The sequence below is a fragment of the Osmia lignaria genome, chromosome 14 (genome assembly GCF_051020975.1).
Source record: "Osmia lignaria lignaria isolate PbOS001 chromosome 14, iyOsmLign1, whole genome shotgun sequence".
Lineage (NCBI taxonomy): Eukaryota > Metazoa > Arthropoda > Insecta > Hymenoptera > Megachilidae > Osmia > Osmia lignaria.
This window is the reverse complement of record NC_135045.1, coordinates 5,447,285-5,471,587: the sequence shown is the minus strand read 5'-3', so window position 1 is coordinate 5,471,587 and position 24,303 is coordinate 5,447,285. Positions and strand designations below refer to the sequence as shown.

Here is a 24,303-nt window from a genome sequence, read left to right as displayed (position 1 = left end):
AATTTTTAATGGATTAAGGTGTTTAATTTTAAGAGGGATATCCTATACTTTAGAATAATTTAATTAAACCCTTGCCTTAATGAAGACTGATATTTTTCACGTTTATTATTCTACTGTAATTGATTTTAATTTTAAGACAACCCAACTCTTTTTAACTTCAAAGACATAATTTCCAAAATCTGTTATAAACGAAAAAATAATTATATCCTAGAAAAGAAAATTTTCTTTTATTTAATGATAAACAAAATGATAATGAAGTCTGATCACCTGTTTCTGGAACCCCTCTGCACAGGATGCAGCAAAATTTATAATACAAACATAAAAATAATAATACCTTACAGAAAAATAAACAGAAATCATAAAGCAGTCTTTTTTATTTAAATCAATTTTAAAATTTCATCGAGTAATCCTTGTATTGGTAACCGATATCCGGATATCCGGATACCCATTTCTATATTTCATTTTAACAATTTTTTATGTTCTTGTGAAAATATTGCCAAACCACTCCGGAGGTCCATTCATTAATCATTTCCACGCCGATTTACATTTTCAAAATTAAAATTTATAGAGACAATTTTAAATGTTGTATTTTCAATATCCAATCGAAATCTACCTATACAACTGAAATCAGCTTTTAATTGAACAATTTTTATTTCCTCTTTTTTTTAAATCTAATAATTTGCCTCGTTACCTGTGATGCAAATTTAATTTTAATTATTTTATGGAATAACAAAAAATGTCATACTTAGTTCTCAAATGAGGACAGTGAGCTGAAATGCGTTAAGCTACGGATTAGATAATCCATTTATCCTAATAAACAACCACCCATTTGTTTAAAAATATTTAACCTTTTTTAAAAATATTTAAAGAAAAAACACACAGATTGATGTCTAATTATTTAATTAAAGAACAAAGCACTCAATGAAATTTCAAAATTGCTTTCCTCCAAAACAAAGTTCCAAACAAAAGAAAAATATATTCTCGCAACAGGTATCACGATTTTCTCGTTTGCGCTATGAATTCTGCAAAAAAATGGAAAATTCAAGCGGAAAACACTCGGACGAAAAATCGGAAAACCGACGTGTAACAAAAATCCTCGATTCGACGGAACTCACCGTCCTTGTCGGACATTTTGAGGAACTCTTGCAAATGCTTGGGCAATTTTCTCGCGTCCTCGAGCTCTTTCCCGTCAATCAAACACTTTGCCTCGACAATATTCTCCTGGTCACGCTTCCCATCGCTCTCCGACTCACTCTCGTCCAGCTTAATACCGAACTTATTCAATCTGTTTCTCGCCTTCTCGATGAATTCCTTTTCAACGGAGCACATGCCGCTTTTTCCCAATTTATTATTCGATTTCTGGATATCTTGACGCGAGCTGATCTTCACTACTTTGTGCTGTTTCCTCTCTTCCCGTTCCAAAACCTTGTGCACGTACTCGTCGTACATTCGCTGACGAAACGCCTCGCCGTTAACCACCACCGCTGATGCTTTCGGTATATCCGTCTTCGTCTTCCCCGTACGATCATCTTTGTTCTCTTTCTTAGTGATTACAGAATGCTCGACGCGTTCGATTTTCTCGCAAGACTCCTCTTCGTGAACGCCATTTTTGATCTGCACCTTCTTCACAAAGTCCCTGTGTCCCTGTTTGTTAATCTTCTCCGAGTGATCATTCTCCACTTGCTCGGACTTCTCCTGCCAGCTCTGGCTCTCCACTCGAGAATCATCCTTCGAATCCTTTGAAACGTCCTCTTTATCACTGGTTCCCATCAAAGATTTCTCTTTCCCCTGTGACTTTTGCTTCACGTGCGTTTGAAATTTCTCAAACGCCTCCTTCTCCTCCTCTTCAGCCAGGATCACATTCTTCAGCTGGTTCTCCAACAATTCTATGTACCTTAATTGCTGTGCAAGGTACTCTTCGGGCACGGGACACTTCGAATGACCCTCCGTTTGATCGTCTCTTTCGGTCTGGAACTTCTTCAGATTCTGCACGATCTCCGTGGCCGTCGTGTGCTTGAGGCCCTCAGCGTTTCCGTATTTCCGGGGCTCCAGGCTGCTCCTAGCCGGGCTCTGATCGAAGATGCTCGTGGTATCGATGCACGACCTATCCACGTTCACCACGCGTTTAATTCGTGGCGGAACCTCGACCCTATCGTCTATGAGGGCAGGATTAACGTTATAGCGCGGGTCGATGGTTCTCTTAGGAGGTGTTCGCTTCCCGGCAATTTCGGGCGCACCTGACTTGTCGATAAGAGCGCTGTTCAGGGTAATTGGACTTCTGTTGAAAGGCGTCGAGCTTCTGGCAGGAGGGTCAGGCCTTTCCACCGGGTTCACCATTAGAGCGGCGTTGGCGCGATGTCCATGCTCCCCGACGCTGTCAACTACTGGCTCTTCGACAACAATTTCGATTCTTCTCTTATCGGCTCGTTTCCCGTCGGCCGACGGTTCCGCGAGTAAATCGTCGGCGAGAGATGGCGCTCGGATGTCAATCGGTTCTTGTCTGGCCAAGTTCAGCCAGTCGCAAAGGCGAGTGACCTTAAAGCGCTCGTGACCTTTCTCCGGACTCGACCATTCGGAAGACAACTTCGAATGTCCCGAATTCACCTGACTGTGAATAGGACAGCTATCAGAGTTCTCTTTGATGATCTCCAGGAGTCTCTTGGTCGACTTGCTCTGAGCATCTTCGGATTTCGAGGGATTCGAATCAGGTTTACGTAGATCAATCTTGTACCTTGGAACTGGGACGCAAGATGGTGGTTCTTCTTCGTAGTAAGTGTGTCTGTTGAGGAACTTTTTATGGAGGTCCAGTAAATTGTCCGCGCTCGTTTTTATCGTGGTCTTCTGTTGAGAAGGAGAGAGACAGAGGAGCAGTCTAGGATCCCTCGTTGTCGACAAGCCTACCCACGTTTCCGGTCTCTCCATCGCGCGTTCCTTTTGTTCTAATTGCAGATACTTATTCCGGTCTGAAACAGGGGTTTTACAGGGATCAGGGGGCATCAGCCCTGGCGAAGCTGTTAGTCTAGCTGTTTCGAGCTGCTGCTCACTCACTCCATGCATGCCTAAAAGGCCTCTAGCATCGTCGTTAGCAAACCTTGAAATCGGCCGAAGAGTTTTGAAGATGTTAAACTTGGGCAGCATTAACTCGTTGATTATTTGCGGCCCGTATGGCATCGACAGAATTCTCTTAACGCAAAGGTCTTTCAAAAGCTCTGGCTCAACTGTTCCGTTCAGTAACTGATTTTTACTACTATCGCTACTTCCTACGAGTTTATAAGGTAAATTCTCGACTGGAGAATACGGTATAGGTTCCGGAGTGACTGGACCTTCGCGTCCATTCGTAGCCTCGTACAATTCCTCTCCCTTCAGCAAAGGTAGTTTACTTTTCAGGCTACACGACTCCACTTCAGTTTCGCGTTTCAATTTACTTTTCCTCGCTTCTTCCGTTATTATGGAGCAAATATCAGTCTGCCATGTTTCCATGGGATTGTACTTTACTGTGCTCAAAGTGGTAGCGCTGCTGGACGAGTCCTGACCCTGCAGGTCATTCGTCTGCTCGAGTGGTACTCGTTTATCATTCAGAATAGACTCCAGTATGTCTGAACGACTCTTATCGTTTTCATCTTCGCGAACGATTGCTTTTGTCTCAGTGTTCTCCATCGAGTAATTCTCATATATCTCCTCGAACTCCTCCTCGCAGCTTTTCGATGCCGGCGACTTCTTCGACGATTTTTCAATCTTTGTTTCGTTTTTCACGATCCTCTGTCGGGTGTGTTCCAGCTTCGAGTGAGAAGCTTTCGATTTACCAGGCACAAGCGGTTCGTTCTCGGGCACTGAACATTTTTCCCAGTCACGCGTTATTTCAGGACTTGTTGCACTGCCAAGCTTGGCGCCGTTCTCGATTGAATTTCGTAATTCGGTAGCGCTGTCGCTCGAGCAGGCCCTTAGATCATCGATGATCTCATGGATTTTCTCTGCTGCATTCGAAATGTCGCAAGTGTTTCGCATAACTGCGTCGTTGCGTGAAACAGCCGTCGGTGAAGGATCATTTATATTCGGCGATGTTTCTGATGAACCTGATTCGAGTGGATGGAGATTCTCTTTTGGAAGAGGCGGACGAATAGGTGGACTTGTTTCCTTTACGTGAAGTTGAGGGTTTGCTTTTTCTTGAAAATCGACCTCCACGAGACTGGAGGATCGTTTTGGAGGAGTTGGAGGACGTCGTTGTTCCTTTATCACAGTAACTGTTTGGCTTCTTGAGTGTGTGCTCTCTTCTGAAGATTTTATCGTCAACGAAGTCTCCTTTATTACTGATTCCGAAGTATTATTCACGGTACGTGTATCTTGCTTCTCTGGATCGTTAAATTTCGTATTCGTTCCGTTTTCTGGTGGTTTATTTATTTCATCTTTTGTGGATTTTTCAGTTGATGTCTCATCTTTAGAATTACTTTGAAGAATTTCTTGACTTTCGTCCACTTTCGATTCTTCTGTCGCATTTTGTAAGCCCTCAACTGTTGAATTATTGTCTAAAGTATTATTCGAGTGCTCAATTGAATCTACATCTTCTGATTCTTTGTTAGAATCTTCTACATTCTTAATTAAGGTCTCGTTGTCGTTATCTAATTTTTCGTTCGAAGCAGTAATTTCTGAACATTCCACTATTTCAGATTTTCTGACGTTTAAAGGATCATCTTCATTATTCTTAGAAAAATGTGAGTCTGTGTGCTCATTTGAATCTACATCTTTTGATTCTTTGTTAGAATCTTCTACATTCTTAATTAAGGTTTCGTCGTTTTTATCTAATTTTTCGTTCGAAACAGTAATTTCTGAACATTCCACTATTTCAGATTTTCTTACGTTTAAAGCATCATCTTCATTATTCTTAGAAAAGTGTGAGTCTGCATCTTCTGATTCTTTGTTCGAATTTTCTGTATTCCTCATTGGGGTTCCATCGTTATTATCTAATTCTGAACACTCAGCTGCTTCAGATTTATCATCTAAACTGTCGTTAGAAAACTGTGACTGTTCTTCTTCAGAGCGTTTAAGTGAATCTATCTCATCTGACTCTTCCTTTGATACTTCTATATTAACATCTACCTCGTTGTCGACAACCTTATTTTCTTCTTTGCTATAACTGTACAATGTTTCATCGTTCCTTTTCTCTTCAGCATCTACTGCATCATCGCTGTGCAATTTGGATGGTTCATTTTTCTCCTCTTCAGATGGATCTCCATTACTGAAGTCTTCTTTTATGACGTCTCTTTCTACATTCCCCTGACTCAAAGTACCATTTTCTGTACAGACACCAACTTTTATATTTTTCTTCTCCAATTCATCTTTTAAAACATTCTTCTTCAATTTCTCTTCATTTGAGGAACTTTCGTTCGTTTCTACATTTTCACCTCCATCGTTTTTCAAACATACCTCTTCGTCATCCGAATCTACATTAATCACATTTATCTTCACATTGTGTTCTCTCGCCATCTTTCCCTCAATCTCTTTGCTCCACTTCCTTCGATCGAAATTTCGTTCGTCCCTCCGATACTTCCCAATTTCTTCGTTAATAAAATCCCTGATATGTTGCTCTTCGTCCTCCGACAATTTCTCTCCCTCCTCTTGAATGATATCCAAAAATCTGCTTGCAGCCTGAGAGCGTACATGATGGGACTCCGAAGTGACGTTTCTTTTCCTAATCTTCTTGGAAGAATAATTGGCAACCTTTTCCGCCGGTTTACGCGTCTCCTCGACGTCTTCGGGATACGTCGGCAATTTCAGTCCCTCGATAAATGTCCTTAATTTTCTCTCCACATCTCGCGGCATCACGGTGTCCCAACCGTGTTTGCCTTCAGTTTCCTTCTCCGTGTCTGATTCCATCTCGACGATCACTGGTTTCGCGGAATCAGTTTCGACGTCGCAGTCACTGACATCGTGAATCTGCAGTCGTTCACTGTTCCCAGATGATCCCTGAAGCTTCTGACCGTTCGATGAACAAGGAAATGATTCTATAGGCTCAGAAACAGTGACGTTCGACTGGTCTTCCGGGTTTCTGTCTCTGCGACCCGTTTCTAGGATACCAACTCCAGGAATGTGGTCAATTTTAGCCTCCAAAGGCAGACTGCTGATCGTTGTTATCTCCACCACCTTGATGCTTGGCTCCACGGTACCCTTTTCGATCTTGTATCTCTCTTCCCTCGTATATCTACTGGTCTTGGAGATTTCTTCTTGCAGAATCGTTTCAGTGTCTTTTGTTGCAGGTTCAGCTGCTCGTTGCGGTTCGTTGTAATGTATATTCTCCACGTAGGAGTCGTTCGTGCTTATACTCGCGGGATCATCAAGAGTTCTGGCGTCATCTGGATTCTCTACGGTGTTTTCGTCGTCTTTGGAAGTTTTCTCTGGGCTCGGATGCGGCTGAAAACGCCTTCTGTTGCGACCCCTGCGATTTCTGCGATTCCGCGCACCGTGTGGCATGGTAATTTCTTCGCTATCTGTCGCGTAGTCCAACGATTCGCGAAATCCTATACAGTCGCAGAATCGGACGGGAATGTTTAATCGCGACCGGGAAACTCGTCGTCAACTCGGAGAAAACTTTAACTCTGAAGGGCTTAATAGCATATTCTATTTACGGTAATAACAATGAAAATTTATGCGAAGTTGAGTCTACGAAATGCTTTCTTAATGAATTGAAAAGCTATTTGAAAGAATATTGGAGATTTCTGTATTGAATTAGTTCCATTTATATCTATACAGTAGCAGGTATTGTAGGCTTTCCTAAAAAAAATCACGATGCGAGGGAAGGAATCCTCCCATTATTGGAAAATTTTTCACGAAATAATGTGATTTATGCACGTGTAACTTAAAGCTCTATCGATTAAGGGAAAATTTAAAAGTAGAACCTTACTATCCATCTTACTTCTTTTTTTAAAACAGTAATTCATTATTAGACTTTTTCTAGAGCCCACTTTAGATTTGCTGTAGATTACTTCAAAATAAAAAGCAGGTGATTTAACGTTCGAAAAGTACTTATAATTCAGAAAGAAAGCATCTTTTTCATGCTCATATTATGTAATAAATAGAATATGCTTTTGAAGTTTGACCACCTATTTTAGAAATACTCTCATTGAAATATCTAGGCAAAATTATTTATGCACTATAAACTGTGTACCTATGCAAGATCAGTCATGCAATTAAGATGGACCACAACTCTGGTTTCGTTGAAAGTAAAACAAAATAAAGAAAAAAAAAGATATTACATTTTTTCTGAAGTTCTTGAGTACAGTATCAGACAAATTTTATGTATGATTAATATTGTACGAATTGGAAATTAAAAAAATGTTTAGTTCACAGCATCTATCAAGTATTCAGAGCTGAAAGGGTTAAAATTTTTGCGATTAAGGCGGTTAAAAAACATTGACGTTTTGATAATGCTTTCTCGCGAAATTAAATAATAATTTTTAGCAACAATCCTGAGCTCATCGTCCACTTCAATCAAAATGGCACGATAAATAAATTATTTTATACTTTAGCTTTTGTAAATTTAATGGATAAATTAATGCGGGATATAAGCGGGAAAAAAATCATACCTGATCTGATTAATTTCAAGAAAATTATTACTAACAAGAACAATATTCTTGCAAATTTTACTGCTAAAATGTTGAATATTTTTCATAAAAATTCGTACATGGTATTTGTACATGTCAATATAAAAGAAAAACAAATCACTATTGCATGAATTACACGTATATTCATATTTTGCACCCCTATGATCTAATAATCTGTATCAACCTTAAGAGCTACTTTCATCCCTTTAAAGTTGATAATTTACAATACAAAAACAAAAAATATTATACTAAAAGATAATGCACTTTATAAGAAAAAATTCTATCATATTAACCCTTTGTACCTTGTTGAACAATTTATGTACTTTTATTTTATAATCCATAATTATAAAATTATTTTAACACTAAAATTATAATTATTTCCTCACAAAACCTAAGAAAAATTTTGAAACAAATTACAACAAATAATGTACAAAGAGTCAATATTTTAGTCCTCTGGAGTACTACAATTTGCATGTTTGAATGTTCAAAAATAATGCAATGGCGATAAGTTAGTCTTTGAAATGATATGAAGTCGTGATTCTGATGCTTCGTTCGAATGAAACTAGCAAATGCGAATAATGCGAAGGAGAAAAGAAATTGATATTCCTTGCGATCGTGCAACAAGCATGACTCAGGCTAGCATTCCTAGAATATTGCCTGTTAATTGAGTGACAGACATAAAAATTGCTATTCTTACTTGTTTTAGCTTCGTCTCGTTTGTCAATCAAGGAGCTCTTCGGACCACCGTTTTGATTAGCGTAGCTTCGATCAGGTTTTGTGTCATCTGAAAAGAGAATGCACTACATGTAAAACACTTTTCGTAACTCGTCAAGATGGTAAATATTTTTGCACAACAATTACACTCTTCAACACGTATTTAAACCACTAATTTTAATTTCTCTATTATCTATTAAAAATATATGGATATAAGACTTTAAAAGAGAATCTAATTACACCATGTAATAGAATAGACAATGGATGATCTTGGACTGGCTGTTACAACTGTCAAATAGCAATGTAATTAAAAATATTCGAGTAAATATGCAGACAATATTTCTAAAAAATAAAATATGAAATGAAGCAGCTTCGAGAAGTAAATTAGTTGCGGAGGTTTCTATCTCGAGAATATACTGTCAGTCTAATAGAAAGCATACTTTGGAAATGACAGGTAATTATAAACAACTGTGACTAGACTTCATTTCAGTACTTGCTGATTTTCTAAACTATTTCTCAAATAAGAAGACAAAATATGTATATCTCAATTTTCTAGAGAGTTTACCATCACTGAGAATGCACATAATCAAAAAATACTTAATCAAAAAATTACTTTAATCTTCTAATCACTCTTGTAATTCCAATCACAGAATTAAAATTATGCGGATGCCAAAGGTAAGTTACATATAACACGTCAATTTTCTTCTCCTTCAGCACTCAAAGAATAAATTCAAAACTTCAACACACGTAATTACAAAATGCAGGAATTTCAAGGTAAGGAATTAAAGACCGAAGACAATATCCAACGGACCTAGTGCGTAAGAAATCCATGAAGAGTGGCGATAGAGCCGATTACAGAGGCCGAATGAAACGTTAACGGATCACAAATCAGCGACATGGCCTGTAAGGTCCATGAATCGCGGGAATGGACTGAGCGTGAACAGATCTACCAGCCGTTGAACATGCTCCTGTCCCCACCCACGCGTGTATACCGTCAACCTGTGTTGTTTGTACACATGCTTACGAATCAGAGTTTCTCAAACTGTTCCCGGGTTAACCTCATAGAACCGTGCTTTTACCCTTTCACAACTAAAAGTGGCGATAGTCGTACAACGTCAAACGTTCACTGCAGGGGCTGGAATTTAAATTTTCACCGAGGGATTAATGATACGACGGGCCCTAATTTTAATTAATTAGGCCTCAAATCCCTAACTGCCCATCAGGAATTTCCCTGAATTTCCAATGGTTAGTACACCCCCCAGTAAACCCTGGTTCACTGTATAACGGAGGTGTCTGTACTCAGCCACCGCTGATCCCTTATTGAATATTAAGGGTGATTACAGTCAATAGCAAGCTTCTGAACTGAATTATTTGACAATATAATACTAGGTTGCATATTGCTAAACTGCACATTATCACTGAAACCATATTAAAATTGAATTGAAAAGTTCTCCCTTACTCTGTCTACCTTTCAGACACCATGCCTTTGATTATCCTCTGTTTCTTTCAATATTAAATTAATTAGCAAATTAAGCAAATTAAATTAATAATTATGTACCTCGTTTCCAAGCTTTTAAATTTCACTTTTTTAGAAGTCGCATAGGGTTGAAAAAAAGATGCTTTTGCATACTTAATAATTATAATAATTAGGGTATTTTATCTCCAAGGATGATTATTTAAATCGCGTCGACGTTTTGCATTTTGCTTCACGCTAATTTTGCGATCGAATTAACTGTGTTTCCTCTGAGCTCAACAGAAGCTGCTCCCACTTTTATAATTGCCACTGTTGTCCTTCACTCTTCAATAATTTCGTCTGATTATAGGATCAATTACGTAATTAAGAAGCGTAATGTATATCACTGTTTCAGAATGATCCTTTGTGCAAAATTAGACGAAAAGAATAATTGATTGCCACGCAAAAGCTAAAGAAAAGTTTTATTTCGATAAATAATTTCGTTATTCCTATTTCAAGTACTCACTACAAGTATTTCCAATTCGGTGAATCAAAGAATTTTTAATGACACTAGGGATGGATTTCTATGGAAATTCAAACGTCAACCAAATATAGGTCAGTGACCATATTAAACCACATTATCAGTATGTATATCTATCCTTTTCTTCTCTACATTCTTTTCTACAGATTTTCGACCTATTCGAATTGAAAACTGTAAATCGCAAAAAAAGAATGCTTTCTTTCTCCTTCACAATAGTCAGTTCGAATTGAAAGTTCAAAGAACTGAAAATCGAACGGTAATTTCTGTAACGAATTTAGGTGACACGTGATGTAACGAAAAGTGTGGAAAAATGGATGGGTGTGCTCAGCACTGTAGTCGTTCCGTATTGTTTACTCGGAAGGAAGTTCAACTCGGAAGTGGCACTATTCATGAACCTCGTACGAGGGGTGGAGAGACACACAGACCTCATCCATCGTAGTGCGTCACCGTGTACTTATGTTTACCTCGAATCTTTGTGTGGGTACACCCCACAAACGAGCTGAGGTGTGTTTAATGCAACACGTACGTGGATGTGTCTGTATGCGCACAAGTTTGATGTAAAAACGTCATTTAGGGGACTGGCTGTGCAAGCGTGACTCGAAATTGTGTACCTAGACGGTTGTTGCTGGATTCTCGACAGAGTTTCTCAAATTTTGTTCACCTTCACCTTTTATTTTTATTTCAAATCTGCTATTGCATTGGCCCAATATCAAAAAGTACGAAAAGTACAATGCAACTTTAAAGTATAGTAACAACTTTCGTTTGCAAACATCTCGAAAACTAAGGTCGAGTGGCGATTATATGTGTAGAAAAAAATTGATTAGAATCATTATCCCAACAACACGAAAAATGAACAAAATCGGTGGGGTTGATGAAATATCGATAATTACCCTAACTTTGCTTGGAAATAGCTAATACACAAGTAGAGTACGATTCGGTGTGATTCGCTATATAAAATTAATTAAAAATAACCCGGCTATTATAATCGAATTTCGGCTACTGTTATCAATTGTAATAACTACACTTGGGAAGAACGATAAGAATTCTTAATATTATTAGTCCCAAAGTGATCATAATAAGCGAATTCCATTATAGCTCGCTATAATGTTCCGGGGTTAAATCTGTGTAGAGTTTGAAAATAATAAATAATGACTTATAATTAGAACGAAGCTTAAGGATCCCTAACAAGGGTTCGGCTTCTGAGCCGTGGAGGACGCATAGGCAAAGGACGAAAGATGGAAGATGAGGCTGCGGAAATGCGGGCTTGGCCCCTTCGGGGCATGACGCCCAACGGCGCACCCATCGAAGGCGCGTTAACGCGTCGGCGTCGGGTTCGTTCGACGCTGATGGTCATACGTCGATTACCAGTGTCCGAGTGTGTTCGTAAAAAAGTAATATCGCTGTTTAAAATACCGTGAAGCGATAAATACTCGACACTGATCGGCATTGCACAACGTACCGTTGCGATTTATAAAATTAATAATTTTATTCATTCGACAGTAAAATTCAGAATAAAACTTGATTCATGTAACATTTGTAGTAAAAAATGTATACTCAAAATTTATACTGAATTAACAGTAACTTATATAAAATTTAACAATAGCTTTGGATATCATTGGTCATCGTATAAATAATTTAAAGCAGCAGATGATAGCATTGAAAATTAAAAATTAATTTTTAATATCTTTAATAATTCAAACTAGATAAATTTGCTATTTGCTAAAAAAGTCTTTATAAAATTTATTAGGCTATGAATTTTAGAGAAAGGAAAAGAATGCACTGGTTTGGGAGCATTACGTAGAGATATCGATAAAAGCAATTTCACTTTATCGATTTCTTCTTGGAAATACCAAAGTATCTTTGCTAGTGCTATTAACTAATACATGCCTTCTATCACGAAAGCTATTGCTGAAATTAGAACACACACAGTGACCCATATTTACTTCCTTCTAGGTTTCTCATTACGCTAAGTGTTCAAACTTCAAGTATTTATTCGTTATCAATATGTGACTTTTTAAAGTATCATGACTTGCCAAATAAATTGCAATTATACTTTCCTATCGAAAATATGAACAAAGAACTAAACTGAAAACTGTATTTCATATAAAGTATTTAATATCAATAGATTGGAAATTGATTTTGTATTATAAATTTTATATAATTACAAAACCTTATTTTTATACGTAAAATTCATAAAGTATGACGCAAAAAATTCATTACTATAGATGTAAAGAATGAAAGAGAGAAGTTGAATGAATCGATTAAAATCTTTACCGAGTTCCACTATCAGCAATCTGTAGTTTAATGGTTCTTGACCGGAGGGTAAGCAACCCTAAAGAAGTAATTTGGCACGTTTTAATGGTTATTAGGGTATTGAACTGTGACATAATTAACATTCAGGAGTTTAGCTAACAAAGAACTACGATAAAATCTTGGGAACAATGTGAATTCTTTAAAAAAGGGAACATCAAATTTATTATTGAAAGAACGAAGGGGTGTTCAACACTTTAATTATATGAAATATTGTAACTAATGTATCCGAATAATCTGAACAATTTCAGTACGGCTAAATAATTGGAAAATCATATTAAAATTTATGTGAAAATATTTAAACTATTTTACTGAATTTGCAGAATTTCGCACCAACGAGATGCATTTAAGCTTTATTAAAATCGCTATAATTAAATGGAGATAAAAAAAGAAATAAAATATTGCACGAATTTAATACGACATTTAATGTTGATTTTTATTATAGAACGTTCACAATATGAACATTTATTACTTCTGAAATAATTATGATATTTCCACACAGAAAAAGTAAAACTGAAATCGATTAGTATTCAGATATTAATAACTGCAATAATAAGTCCAATGAAAAGCTCCAAACATTTCGTTAAAAAGAAGATCACTGGATATGTAACAACCTAATATCACCTCTATTTATGTACAATTTTTCTCTATTAAATTATCTATATTAAATTAAAATTGTTATTATAATAAATGTAACAAAAATAACTGAAAATCGTTCCCAAATATTCGTAAATAAACGATCTAAATAATCTTCAAATAAAAAAACCACCCATCAAAATTTATTTCTCCTTTTATACATATTTAATCAAGTTGCAAAAATTGTAATCAATTTCTGAAAAAGATATTCCTCCACATTTGCATATTTCAAATATTCCATTTGTTCCATAGTTTACCATTTTTTGCGGTGACAACGGGCAGCTTATCGAAGCTTCCATCAGAGCAGACACCTTCCTTCATCCATGCACAATCCGATAAAATATCTTCCTCGTGAACTACATCCGGTGCATCAATTTTTTTCCGCATTATACAACTTCTCGTCCTTTCTTCATCCATCGTTTCCTTCCCTTCCTCGTCCAATACATCCTTGTCTTCATTCTCATCCTCGAAACGTACACTTTTGCATTCTTTAACATCGTCGAACAAAATACCGCGAACAGCTTTCATTTTCTTGCTTTTCAAAATCGGTGCTCGAACAAATAGATCAATCACGGTTCTTTCAATATCCAAACTCTCGTCGTTACAAAATCTGAATCCAGATTTCCTCTTTCCGCTTACTTTTAGAATACCCGAATCAGGATTTTTCATTTTTCCATAAATTTTAGAATGATAAAATTCATCAGTGGTTTCCGGTATGGCTACGGTGTTCATTCTTCTGAAATCCAACGTGTTTAGCTTGTTTTCAAAGTTTTGCCTAGTTTCGTCGCTTCTGAAACTGGCCGGAGGTTCGATGAGAAACTTCAGCGCTTCCAGGTGTTCGTAATATTCACGCTCGAGTTCTTTGCTTCCGTTTCCGTCTTCCTTACAACCGTTAACCAGAGTCCTTGAATTATTTTTTCTGGACCCTACGAAAACCGCCTCACGATTCTTATATCTTGATCTTTTTACTCTGGTTCTAGCCAGCTCTCGTTTTTTCGACCATTTATGAATCTCCAACCTATTTCTAGCTTCGATTGTTCTATTTCGCTTCCAGGATGAGCGAAAAGAACGTAGCATAGATAAGAATCTGGAGCCTGGATTCCCGAACGTCAACTTCCGTTTAGATTTCGGGTGATATGAACGTCTGTCGGGTCGTTTCGTGGTGACCAAAGGGTCTGGTGTTTGGAATGAGATTTTTGAAGTTCCTGTGTCTTCCGTGTTGGTAAAACATTTTGAACAATTGAAAAATTTCATTTTGAAATATGATGGAAATTTGCTTTCTGAAAAATGCGATCGTTGGATGGTTTGGTGTTTAGAATATCTCATCTGATGTCTTTGTGATTAAAATGAAACGTTTAATGCACGTTTTATTGACTGTTTGAAGGTACAGTTAGTAGCTAGTGACGAACTGTTAATTGCTTCGAATCATTTTAACCTTTGAACAGCAGAGCCTGGGTCCCTCTCCATGATCCGCCGTCCGGGCGTTAAACGCTCATTATTTGAGAGCCTCGAATAATTTCTTTATTAGGCATTTTATGAGGTGATCATAATGATTGGAACCAACTTAACACAATGCATCCTTTGTAATACTCACCATCACCATATAAAAAGAAGTTCTATTTATAATTTACGATTATTTTAGAAATTGATTGTCCGACTTCTATGAGTTATAAAAATTATAAAATATCTATAAAACATTATGTTATACTTATCGGAGACTGACAATGAGTAGAAGTCAAAAATGTGGACAACGAACTTCCAAGAATATTTTATTTTCAACAAGCTTCAAATCGATTTAAGAGCATGAAAATTTTGCAAAAGAGAGTCCTGAATGCGCATCACTAGCTACAATCGCAAGGCATTGTGATCGATGAATGTATCCGTTTTCAATCACCAATGAATCTAATAGTTCCGGCCTGAATTACGTAATTCGACTACATAACACGATACACAAAGCGAAATGAACAGGAAAGTTACAGCAGCGTTATATGAAACCCGTTTGTTCATTGCACTTTCGACGTTAATTTAACGAAACTGTTCGTTGCAAATCGTGCAATAGATTTACCTCCGAGTTTACCAAGTAATTTAAGTCAATTACGCACCCACAATACTAACACATCAATTGGGTCTTTCGAGTTCGCAAAATTGAAAGGGTTAAGATATCAATTATATTATCCACTAGATCTGCTATAATCTATTAGAAATTAAAAGGTAGTCTTACTATAATAATTAATCTTTACAGAATTATTATAAACAATTCAATAATAAATCTTATGCAATGAATACTCTGTAGACACTTAAAATCCCCGTTCATCTTATCTTCAAATAGATCATCAACCAGATAACGTAATCACTGAACCTCTATCAACACGTGTTCACACATTAGATTTAACCGAGGCAACATTTCCACAAGTAAACAAGAACCCTCCGACTTTTGACTTTCCCTCTATAAATCGAGGAATTTTCACGCGACTAATCAAAGAATCGACCCTTCGGATCGAGAAAGTAAAAAGGAAGAATCAAACACACCGGACAAAGCGTCTTCGAGTACTGACAGAAAGGTGGGTCAGACGGAGGTTCGAAAAGGAGGAAGAGGGTCACAGCCAGGGCGTCTTCTAAACGAAGTAGGGTGCGGCGTCGTCGAAGGGTACACAACGAGACCTATCCCCGTGGAGACAGGTGCATCGTGTGTGTGTGTGTGTGTGTGTCATTAAAGAACAGGTGTGTCAGTGTTTGTGAGCGTGCACAAACGCCAGGGCATAAGTGAACCGTGGGTACACGTTGATCGTCTGCTCGTCGTCGCGTGACGACGCGGCCAATTTGCAGGAAGGGGACGATTTCGTGAATAAAAAAAGAGACATGGATACGATTATAGCTGCATTTCCAAGGTACTTTGTCAACGCATTAATCTAACACAATGATCCAGAAAGACATAAAGGCGAAACAATGAAACAATGACTATAGCTCGTTGGACAAGGTGAGTGCGCTAATCCTCCTAAACGTCGTTCGTCGGGTGAACAAAATACAAAATACAATGTAAATTAACTCGACACGTTCTTTATCATTCTCATATCACTGTTCTAGTATCATAAACATACAAGTTCGAAAAAAGTAATTTTTGAGGAGACAAAGAAAACCAATTTCCATAGTGGGCTAAGAAATCGATAAAGTAGCTAAAATTCAATACATTGACAGAATTTTATGTGACTACTTATTCGGAAGCTCTAACATATATTCATAAAAATATATGAATGAAGGTCTTTGTGTAAAACTTTATTATCGAAATTGGATCGATTGGATCGATATTAGGAAAAAAGATCGTATAGTAAAATGGAAAATATCTACTCACTTAATTCGTTTTTCTTCGTTTCTGTCGTTATAACCCGTGTATTCGATGTGCTTGTGGTTTTCGTTGTCGTCTCTGTAAAAATAAACATCAAATTTGTAAGAAATCGCGTCGGACATATATAACCCAGTATGCCTGCGGGGGATTAAAATATACTACAGCTACAAGAGTTATAATAACCGAGGAACTTACTATTGAGAATCTCGGTGGTAGTATTTTCTTGCAAACTACTTTTGTAAATTCGTCTTTTGGGCGAGCCAATGTTTTCCCTGTAAACAAAAACAAGCAAGCTTTTATATATAAATCTGAAATTGTTACTATGCTTTGCATTTTGGAATTTACATTATTCGTTAGGAAACGTTCCATTTACTATCATAATAGAATTTTCAATTTGTTTTACTATGAAGTGTACAATCTTTTCTTTGGAAAATAAAAAGATTAAAAAATCTATCATTTAATATAACACAATTTAAAAAATTCATTATAAATATCTTCATATAATAAAAGTTATTTTAAATAACATACTCTTATGAACCCATTAAAATACACAATAGGTAAAAGAAGATTATTTAAAAGAACTTACTGATTCAAACCAAGCTTCAAATGCTCCCCAGCGTTTCGTAAGAGTGCATGTGCCTCGCTGTTCGTTAAATCTCGGGTACTTCTTCCATTTATGCTGCTAATTAAATCACCCTCTCTCACCCCCTGTTGGGCCGCTTTGCTGCCTGGATTAACCTGCAACGTCCATTCAAATATGTTCTTCAACTAGGAGAAAATTTGAAAGGTATTCATATTCAGCTTTTAATTTAAAAATACATCATACGATATGACTTTTCAATTACTCTTTGTATTTAATATGAATTGTGTTAATTATCTTTACATGGTCCCTCTTTGTTTGCAAAACCTGGTTTTAAAACGACGGCTGTAATTTCAATTTTTAATAAAAAGTGGAGGAAAAGCAAATACAGTTTTTAAAAAATTGTGAAAAGGGACCAGTACTTTATGTAACTGAGTTATAATTCCCTTTACAGTTGTCTAGTACAAAATTATTTTTCTAAATGTAGATCTCATAATAATATTTATTATTTTTTTCATCCTAAAATAAATCTGTTTCTAGCAAAATTTTACAGTTTCCTTTTAACCTGTCATTCCCCCAAAATAATTTTAATTCAATTTCCCTGTGCTTAACCGAAGCTACACTAATATGGATTCAAGAAATAGTCCAACTTTGGTTTTTACAATTAGGTTAATGGCACTTAAGGAAATGGTGCAGGTATTAAGCTTCGCTCAGGGTGCAACGCCCGGTGGAGACTATTATATCTTCATTAAATATGTATATTTTTTAATCAAACAATTCTTAAATACTGTCCAAAATAAGTGTAATCGAACACCTTATCAACAACAATTCAACGAGGTTTGTAGATAATGCAAAAATTCATCAGTAAGTACTTAATTGTTTGAACTTCGATCCTGTTCGAACGACTACGTTTCCGAAAATTCATCTATAAAAATGGTCCTATTACCTCGAAATTAACTTATTGAACTCTACATTGGTGCTCTAAGGTTCTCACCGTGTAACTGCACTTTCGTTGCCCTGACACTCGGAACTTCAGCATCTTGGAAACTTCCTGGATGTCCCCGAGCTTGTCGATACGTCAATGAGAACAACGGCAAAGGACCGAGCAATTCGTAACTTCGTTTTCTACTTTCTTTTTCAACTTTTCTAAGGCTAACAAAGTTTCGCTGCCGTAATTGAACAGGAAGCTGTTTTCTGCAAAAAGATACCCTTCGTCTGGATGTCACCGCAGTTGGAAAATATTGATCCAGGAAGTTGCAAGGTAACTACTTTGACCCTCTTTATTTTGTGAAATGTATAAAATGGTTTCAGCAACTGAATATAATCCTACTATAACAGTATCCCAATTACGTTTTCAATTCCAAAGCTACGAAAAAAATTGTTCAAAGATTATTCTACCCTCTGCATACCAATTATTCTAATTAATATTTCATAATATCCAAGAAGATCGAAAACTGAATTTTCTGGAAAATAAATTTACATACAAAAAAATGTAACTCCATCATTTTTATTAATTTTCTTATATTCATCAGCTTCCCACTTGAAGCATCCAATGTAAGACTTTCATTCTTATTTCCACTCATAGAAAATGTTGAGGAAATTAATAAAGCAAGAAACGCGAGAAGTATCATTATCTATCATTATCTAACAGCAAAATTTTTCATCTTTCTTAATAAGTTTATGGCTCATCCAATAAGTTGAAGTAATAAAAGTCGGCGTGACAGCTAAGAAATAAACGATCGTGCAGCAGCACGCGAAACATGATCGTTAATTAGAGAAATATCAAGTTCCTTGAAGTTACAAGAAGTTTCTCAATCAAAAGTCACCTACAACGCCTTTCACAAGTTTTCAGACGCTCTGCCCAGGAAACTAATTACCAAACACAATTAATATAGCGAGCTCGTGTGAAAAATATTAACGATGATAATGGAGATCTCTAATCAAAAGTTATAGTCGTGTGTCATCAGAGACTGAGAAAATTCTTGAAAAAGAGAACGAATGTATCGATGTTTACGCTTTTTTAATTCGAAAAAATATACGATAAGTACCTCGTATTACTTATGGACAGAATAAAAAAATACTTCAACTGATGTATAACAAAGTACACGATTCCATTTTAAAAAATGAAGATGATTTTTTCAAATTGAAAAAAAAAGAGAAACTATTTTTTATAATAGGGAAAGAGCTAACTTACCGACTTAAATAAATCTGTAACTCTAGCTATGTGCGCTGTACTCGAAAAGCGGAGAATTCCTAAACTACAAAGGAAAATCTCTAGCATTTACCGATTCAGTACTATTGTTTTTTTATAATAAATTTGCATTGTTTATTTAATATTTCTACAATTAATTACAGGAAACTTTTTATCATTCAGTTTAATTTAATTAAATGCCAAGAAAAATTCCTGGAACATTCGCCGGAAGTACAACATATCAAATGAATTCCTGCATGCTAAATTTAATTTAAATTCATTTAACGAAGGTATAATGATGACTTTTGTTATGAAACAAGTTCTACGAATAAACGTGTACGATGAAATACGCTGATAAGTAAATGTAATTAAGGAATTCGTTAATTTTGAGAATAGAACTTTCTCCCTGATCCTCCTGGGTCACACAAATTGTTGGCAAACCAACTTTGGTCCGCATACATTATGTATCTGTGTTTCGTGCATTCGAACAAATTAATTTGTTGGCGCTGGGAGACGTCGTTATCATTAATTAAAATTATTACGTAAGTTGCAGGCGACGAAAATTCATATTGCCCTTTATTGTAATTTACTTTCAGCACAGGAAATGCAAACTAAACGTATCGATAACTAAATTTATACATATTGTAAATATTAATTTCAATTATTGCGCCACAAGGATACATATTAAATCAAATTTAGACACGTAACCAATAGTACTGCTTTAATTAAATTTTATTGATAACCATTTCCAATAACTGTTCAATTACTTTCGCCCCCAACTGTACGTAGCTCATACAAGAAGGTAAAAATGGTACCACTAAAATTTCATGAATTGTAAAAATTTCGTGTAATATAACCACTGACTCATGATTAAAATGCAAATAAGCAAAAGATGAAAAATAAAAAACTGAACATCACGCAAAGTTTCAGTGAAAATAATTTTGCAGAATGTGCGAATTCGCTGGCGGCGATGTAACAACCTATTCCCATGTTCACTTATTTCATTCCTGTTTCACAGTTTGTAACATCACGATATTGACGCCTCCCATATCATCATCGCGAATTTTTCATCGTTTCTCTCACGATTCTACTACCCAAGGTTTCGCACTACATCCTTCAAGCATTTTCTTCGAACACCGTGTTCCACTTTCTTCGTGAAAACCTTTTCCAAAGCTTAGACGTGACTTTTCTACAGACAGATAGATGTTAACAAACCAACACTATAAGAGACTAAAAAAAAAGAAAAAAGAAAGAAAAATTCACCCAAAGCTATTATGATAATTAACGTGTCAATTACTTTTCGCGCAATGAATTCTTGCACCTAACTAAATTTTCACTGTATGCAATTCTCTAAAATATTTTTTAATAATTTATTCATTTTAGCCAATTTCTGTCATTCGTCTTCGTTAACCCTTTTTGTTAAAATTTCAATTAGTTCCAAAAGATTAGCAACGTGGCTCGAATCGTCTAACGATTAAATACTTCCTTTAATTAAATATCCTGCAATCACAGAAGTGTCTGGGAACGTTTAATTGCTCGATGAATATTTATAATATCATTCGACAGACTGCTGAAGAGTCAAAGGAATCGAGTGGTCTGCTATCGAACGATATTCCTTCACAAACTTCCTATCGATCGGAATATTCCATGAGGCTGACTAGACGAGATTTTACCTGAGAGATTAATATTTAAGCCGTGAAACGAGAAGGATTACAAGCATGAAGAATCACACAGAAATTGATTTAAAACAGATGGTCTATCATAAACATAATCGGATTGAGTTTAATCTGTACAGAAGCGAACTTGATGAGCATCGAATGAAACAGCAGAAACGAAGAGCGCTCGATGAGGTAGAAAAGTCTAGGATAGAAAGGTAAGTATCTTTTAATCCTCGGATGGCGTACCATACAGAGTCACAATTTTAATTTAATTTTGTATTTCATATTATTTGTTGCTTTCATCTCATTAGTTGTTCAAAGGTTAAAATGTGATATGAATTTACGTCGTCTGTTAAAAAAAAATAATATTGAATTTTTTAAATATACAATAATGGTGTGTATTGGAATACAAAAAATTTCTAGGATCTAAAACTCAAATTGTTGGCCAATGTAATCATTTATTTATTCAAGTGCTGCTAATAATGAAACCATTTTTTGTTTCGACAATTAAACGATCCTATTAGAAAATTTTGTAAATATTTGATACAACTCAGTACTTAAAATCCCATTTCTTATTTTATACTTAAAATAAATGTTATCATTGAAATTCTATGTAAGTGTATTGAAAAATCCTCGTTTTTTTCCGCTCGAAACGTTCTCAGAGTATCGATTTTGATTGGAAAGCTGGTCATCAGGATTCCACAAGCGTGACAGAGTTATGGGTCAAAGTTCTCGGAAAATAAAGTTGCTTCCTGTAAAATGATAGGAAGGAAAAAATGGAAATGAGCGTTAGAAATCGTTGAACCGTGAATGAACTGAATTGTTACAGAGAATTTTCAACCCTTTGCATACTAATTTCGTTTCCTAGACACGAATAACGTTTCCAGTGTTACATCGAATGAATGTAAAGTAGCATTAAATAAAAATTATTACCTACAAATTATGAATACAGAGGCGACAGTATCGATAAGAAAGAAAAATAAAAAAGTACAAAAGAATTGTAACGTTATTAAAGCCTAGACTTTTATTGTGACTTAAAATTCCTAGTATTTTGTTCAAAAAATTCTGACGTGTTAATTTTATCCAAGTTAAAGAAAAAGAGGGTGTAAAAATGAAGAGACTGCCACAATTATTCTAGTTTGTGGCAATTAACTATGATATAACTGAAATTTAAATTTAAATTTAGAAAGAGAAAAAGGGACGTGCATCTGGCGAGTAACAAGAAAAGGAAGGGATGCAACTTTCGTGAAATGCATTATGCATTCAGACAGTTCCTTCCAGCTGGGTCGAGTCAGCGCTTGAAAGGCGGAGGCATTAATTAAAAGGTAGAATGGAGGAAAGCAATTAAACGTATTACACGGAAAAACGGGAAACAGATCTGAATAGCTGGTGTTAAACATCGCTGATACTCTCCTCGAAACAACACGTAAACGAATATTTTCGGATGAAATCTTTTAAAAACGTGACGACTACTCGTTTCCAGGAAAACTGTGTCGTTTGAATGGAGAATCATTCTACCTAACGATCATGGTAGCGAAAAAGGAACAAAGCACTTGGAAAATGTCATAATTAATTATTCACTTTGAAATTTGTCAGCAAGGAAGTATTAAGAGGAATTTAAATGAAGATGAAAGAAAATACTTTGGGTAAAGGTAATGAGAAATTATATCATCATAGAAATAGTAGTAACAAAGGAAGAAATGGTAGTGATTGTTTAACATTAGATGAAATTCAATTATCTTCTGATTTTAATAAACCAATGAAACGATTGCATTGAATTTTTCTATTAAATTTGAATAAAGGTGACTAATTGTAAGTACATAAATCTTTCATTAATGATCTGCATTAGGGATGTGCGAGTACCCGATATTACGGGCTCAGACGGGCTCGGAAAAAATCGGGCGGCAATATAACGAGAGCGTACGACTTCCAGTGTAATGATAAATGTAAAAATTGTAAATGATTAGTTAATTAGAATTTGGAAGCTTGAAAAATTTTTACCCTCACCGCGGCAATATAACAAGAGTCTACAAAAACAAAGAAAAAAATATTCGAAACACAACAGAATGCTCTTACGATTTCCATGGCAGTATGATTAAATCCTGAACTCGGACGATCGAAAGTTAGTTAAGCCGTAACAACCGAGGTCCAGCCTCTGCAGCAACTAATAGAGCAAGCTTCTCGGAGTTAAATGGGATCAGTGACGCGGTGCTCCTACTTGCCGTTAATTACAGAGGCCCTCGTGTCCTATCAATTGTACAAATCATCGATGTCACCGTAAATTAATTCAATTTGGATGCGACGAGAACGTGGTATGTCGACACTAACCTCGCGGTTCACCGTTCAACAGGCAACTTATGCCTTCGTTAGTAGAATATGCCCATCGGAGAGAGACGCCCCTCTGTACGTTATCGGTGAAAAAAACAGGATTTGACAAGAAACAGATGTTACTTTCCACCGATAATCAGCATTCACGCCTAAAAGCTTACACCGTTACGCTTTCACTTCTTCTTTTAATGCGCCATGGGTGCATACTGCACCAAAACGAAAGAGTGATAGTACAGGGTGTTTATGAAAATTCCACTCTGACGCCTGATCTACGAGACTCCTAAGAATATACACTAGTAGACAAAATTATAAGACACCCCGAAAATTACCATAACTAAGAGTTAATATTAAATATTTCATTTACGAAGATCATTTATTTTTAACTAATATAAGTTAACTTTAATTTTCAACAAATTAAGTTCATCCCTTAATTAAGATCTCAAAGAACGAAAAATTGTTTAATTTTAAAAAATTCTAGTAAATTCTGAAAAATATTATATTCAGTTTCCTAAAAATCAATGATCGCACATGCATAGATCTTGTACAGAACTCATATTCAGGGGCGGGAGATAGAAAATGAAAGAGTCGATGAGGTAATTCGTTTAAAAATATATCGTCTGCGACTGTGGCCAACAAATTTACATGACGCTTCTCGAAACTGATTTCCGTCTTTCCGAAAGCGCAGTAAAGTTCAGCTATCGTAACTTCATCTGACGTTATTTCATTAAGCTTTTATTCGTATCATACTATCTCTTATTTTTACTAACAGAATCTTAAAACATTCTCTCATGTACGATTTCCTATTTTTTTCTTAAACGTTGCAAAAACATTTTTATTTCTAATCGATATTTAATTGACTTATAAATAATATTTCTTTTTTACGTTAAAAATAAAAGTTTCCAAATAATTAAGTAATGATTACACGCCTTATCTGCGCTAAACTTTGTATTTATA

The 24,303-nt window shown here is 35.9% G+C and overlaps 1 protein-coding gene across 11 annotated transcripts in view; it reads right to left on the bottom strand.

The window, feature by feature from the left end:
* The window catches only part of CAP (Cbl-associated protein), a 95,384-nt gene that overhangs the window by 45,828 nt on the left and 25,253 nt on the right, over nt 1–24,303 (bottom strand). For 9 of the 11 annotated variants that reach the window (XM_034331171.2, XM_034331160.2, XM_034331166.2 and 6 more), the window contains exons 2-6: nt 17,179–17,330; nt 16,788–16,864; nt 16,599–16,670; nt 8,293–8,379; nt 1,116–6,512 (exon numbers count right to left, since the gene is read on the bottom strand). In XM_034331171.2, the coding sequence (XP_034187062.2) occupies nt 1,116–6,512; nt 8,293–8,379; nt 16,599–16,670; nt 16,788–16,864; nt 17,179–17,330 (5,785 nt within the window). Of the gene's footprint in view, nt 1–1,115; nt 6,513–8,292; nt 8,380–16,598; nt 16,671–16,787; nt 16,865–17,178; nt 17,331–18,166; nt 18,367–23,097; nt 23,238–24,303 lie in introns of those variants that run through there. The other 2 variants (XM_034331167.2, XM_034331165.2) reach the window with 2 other exon arrangements.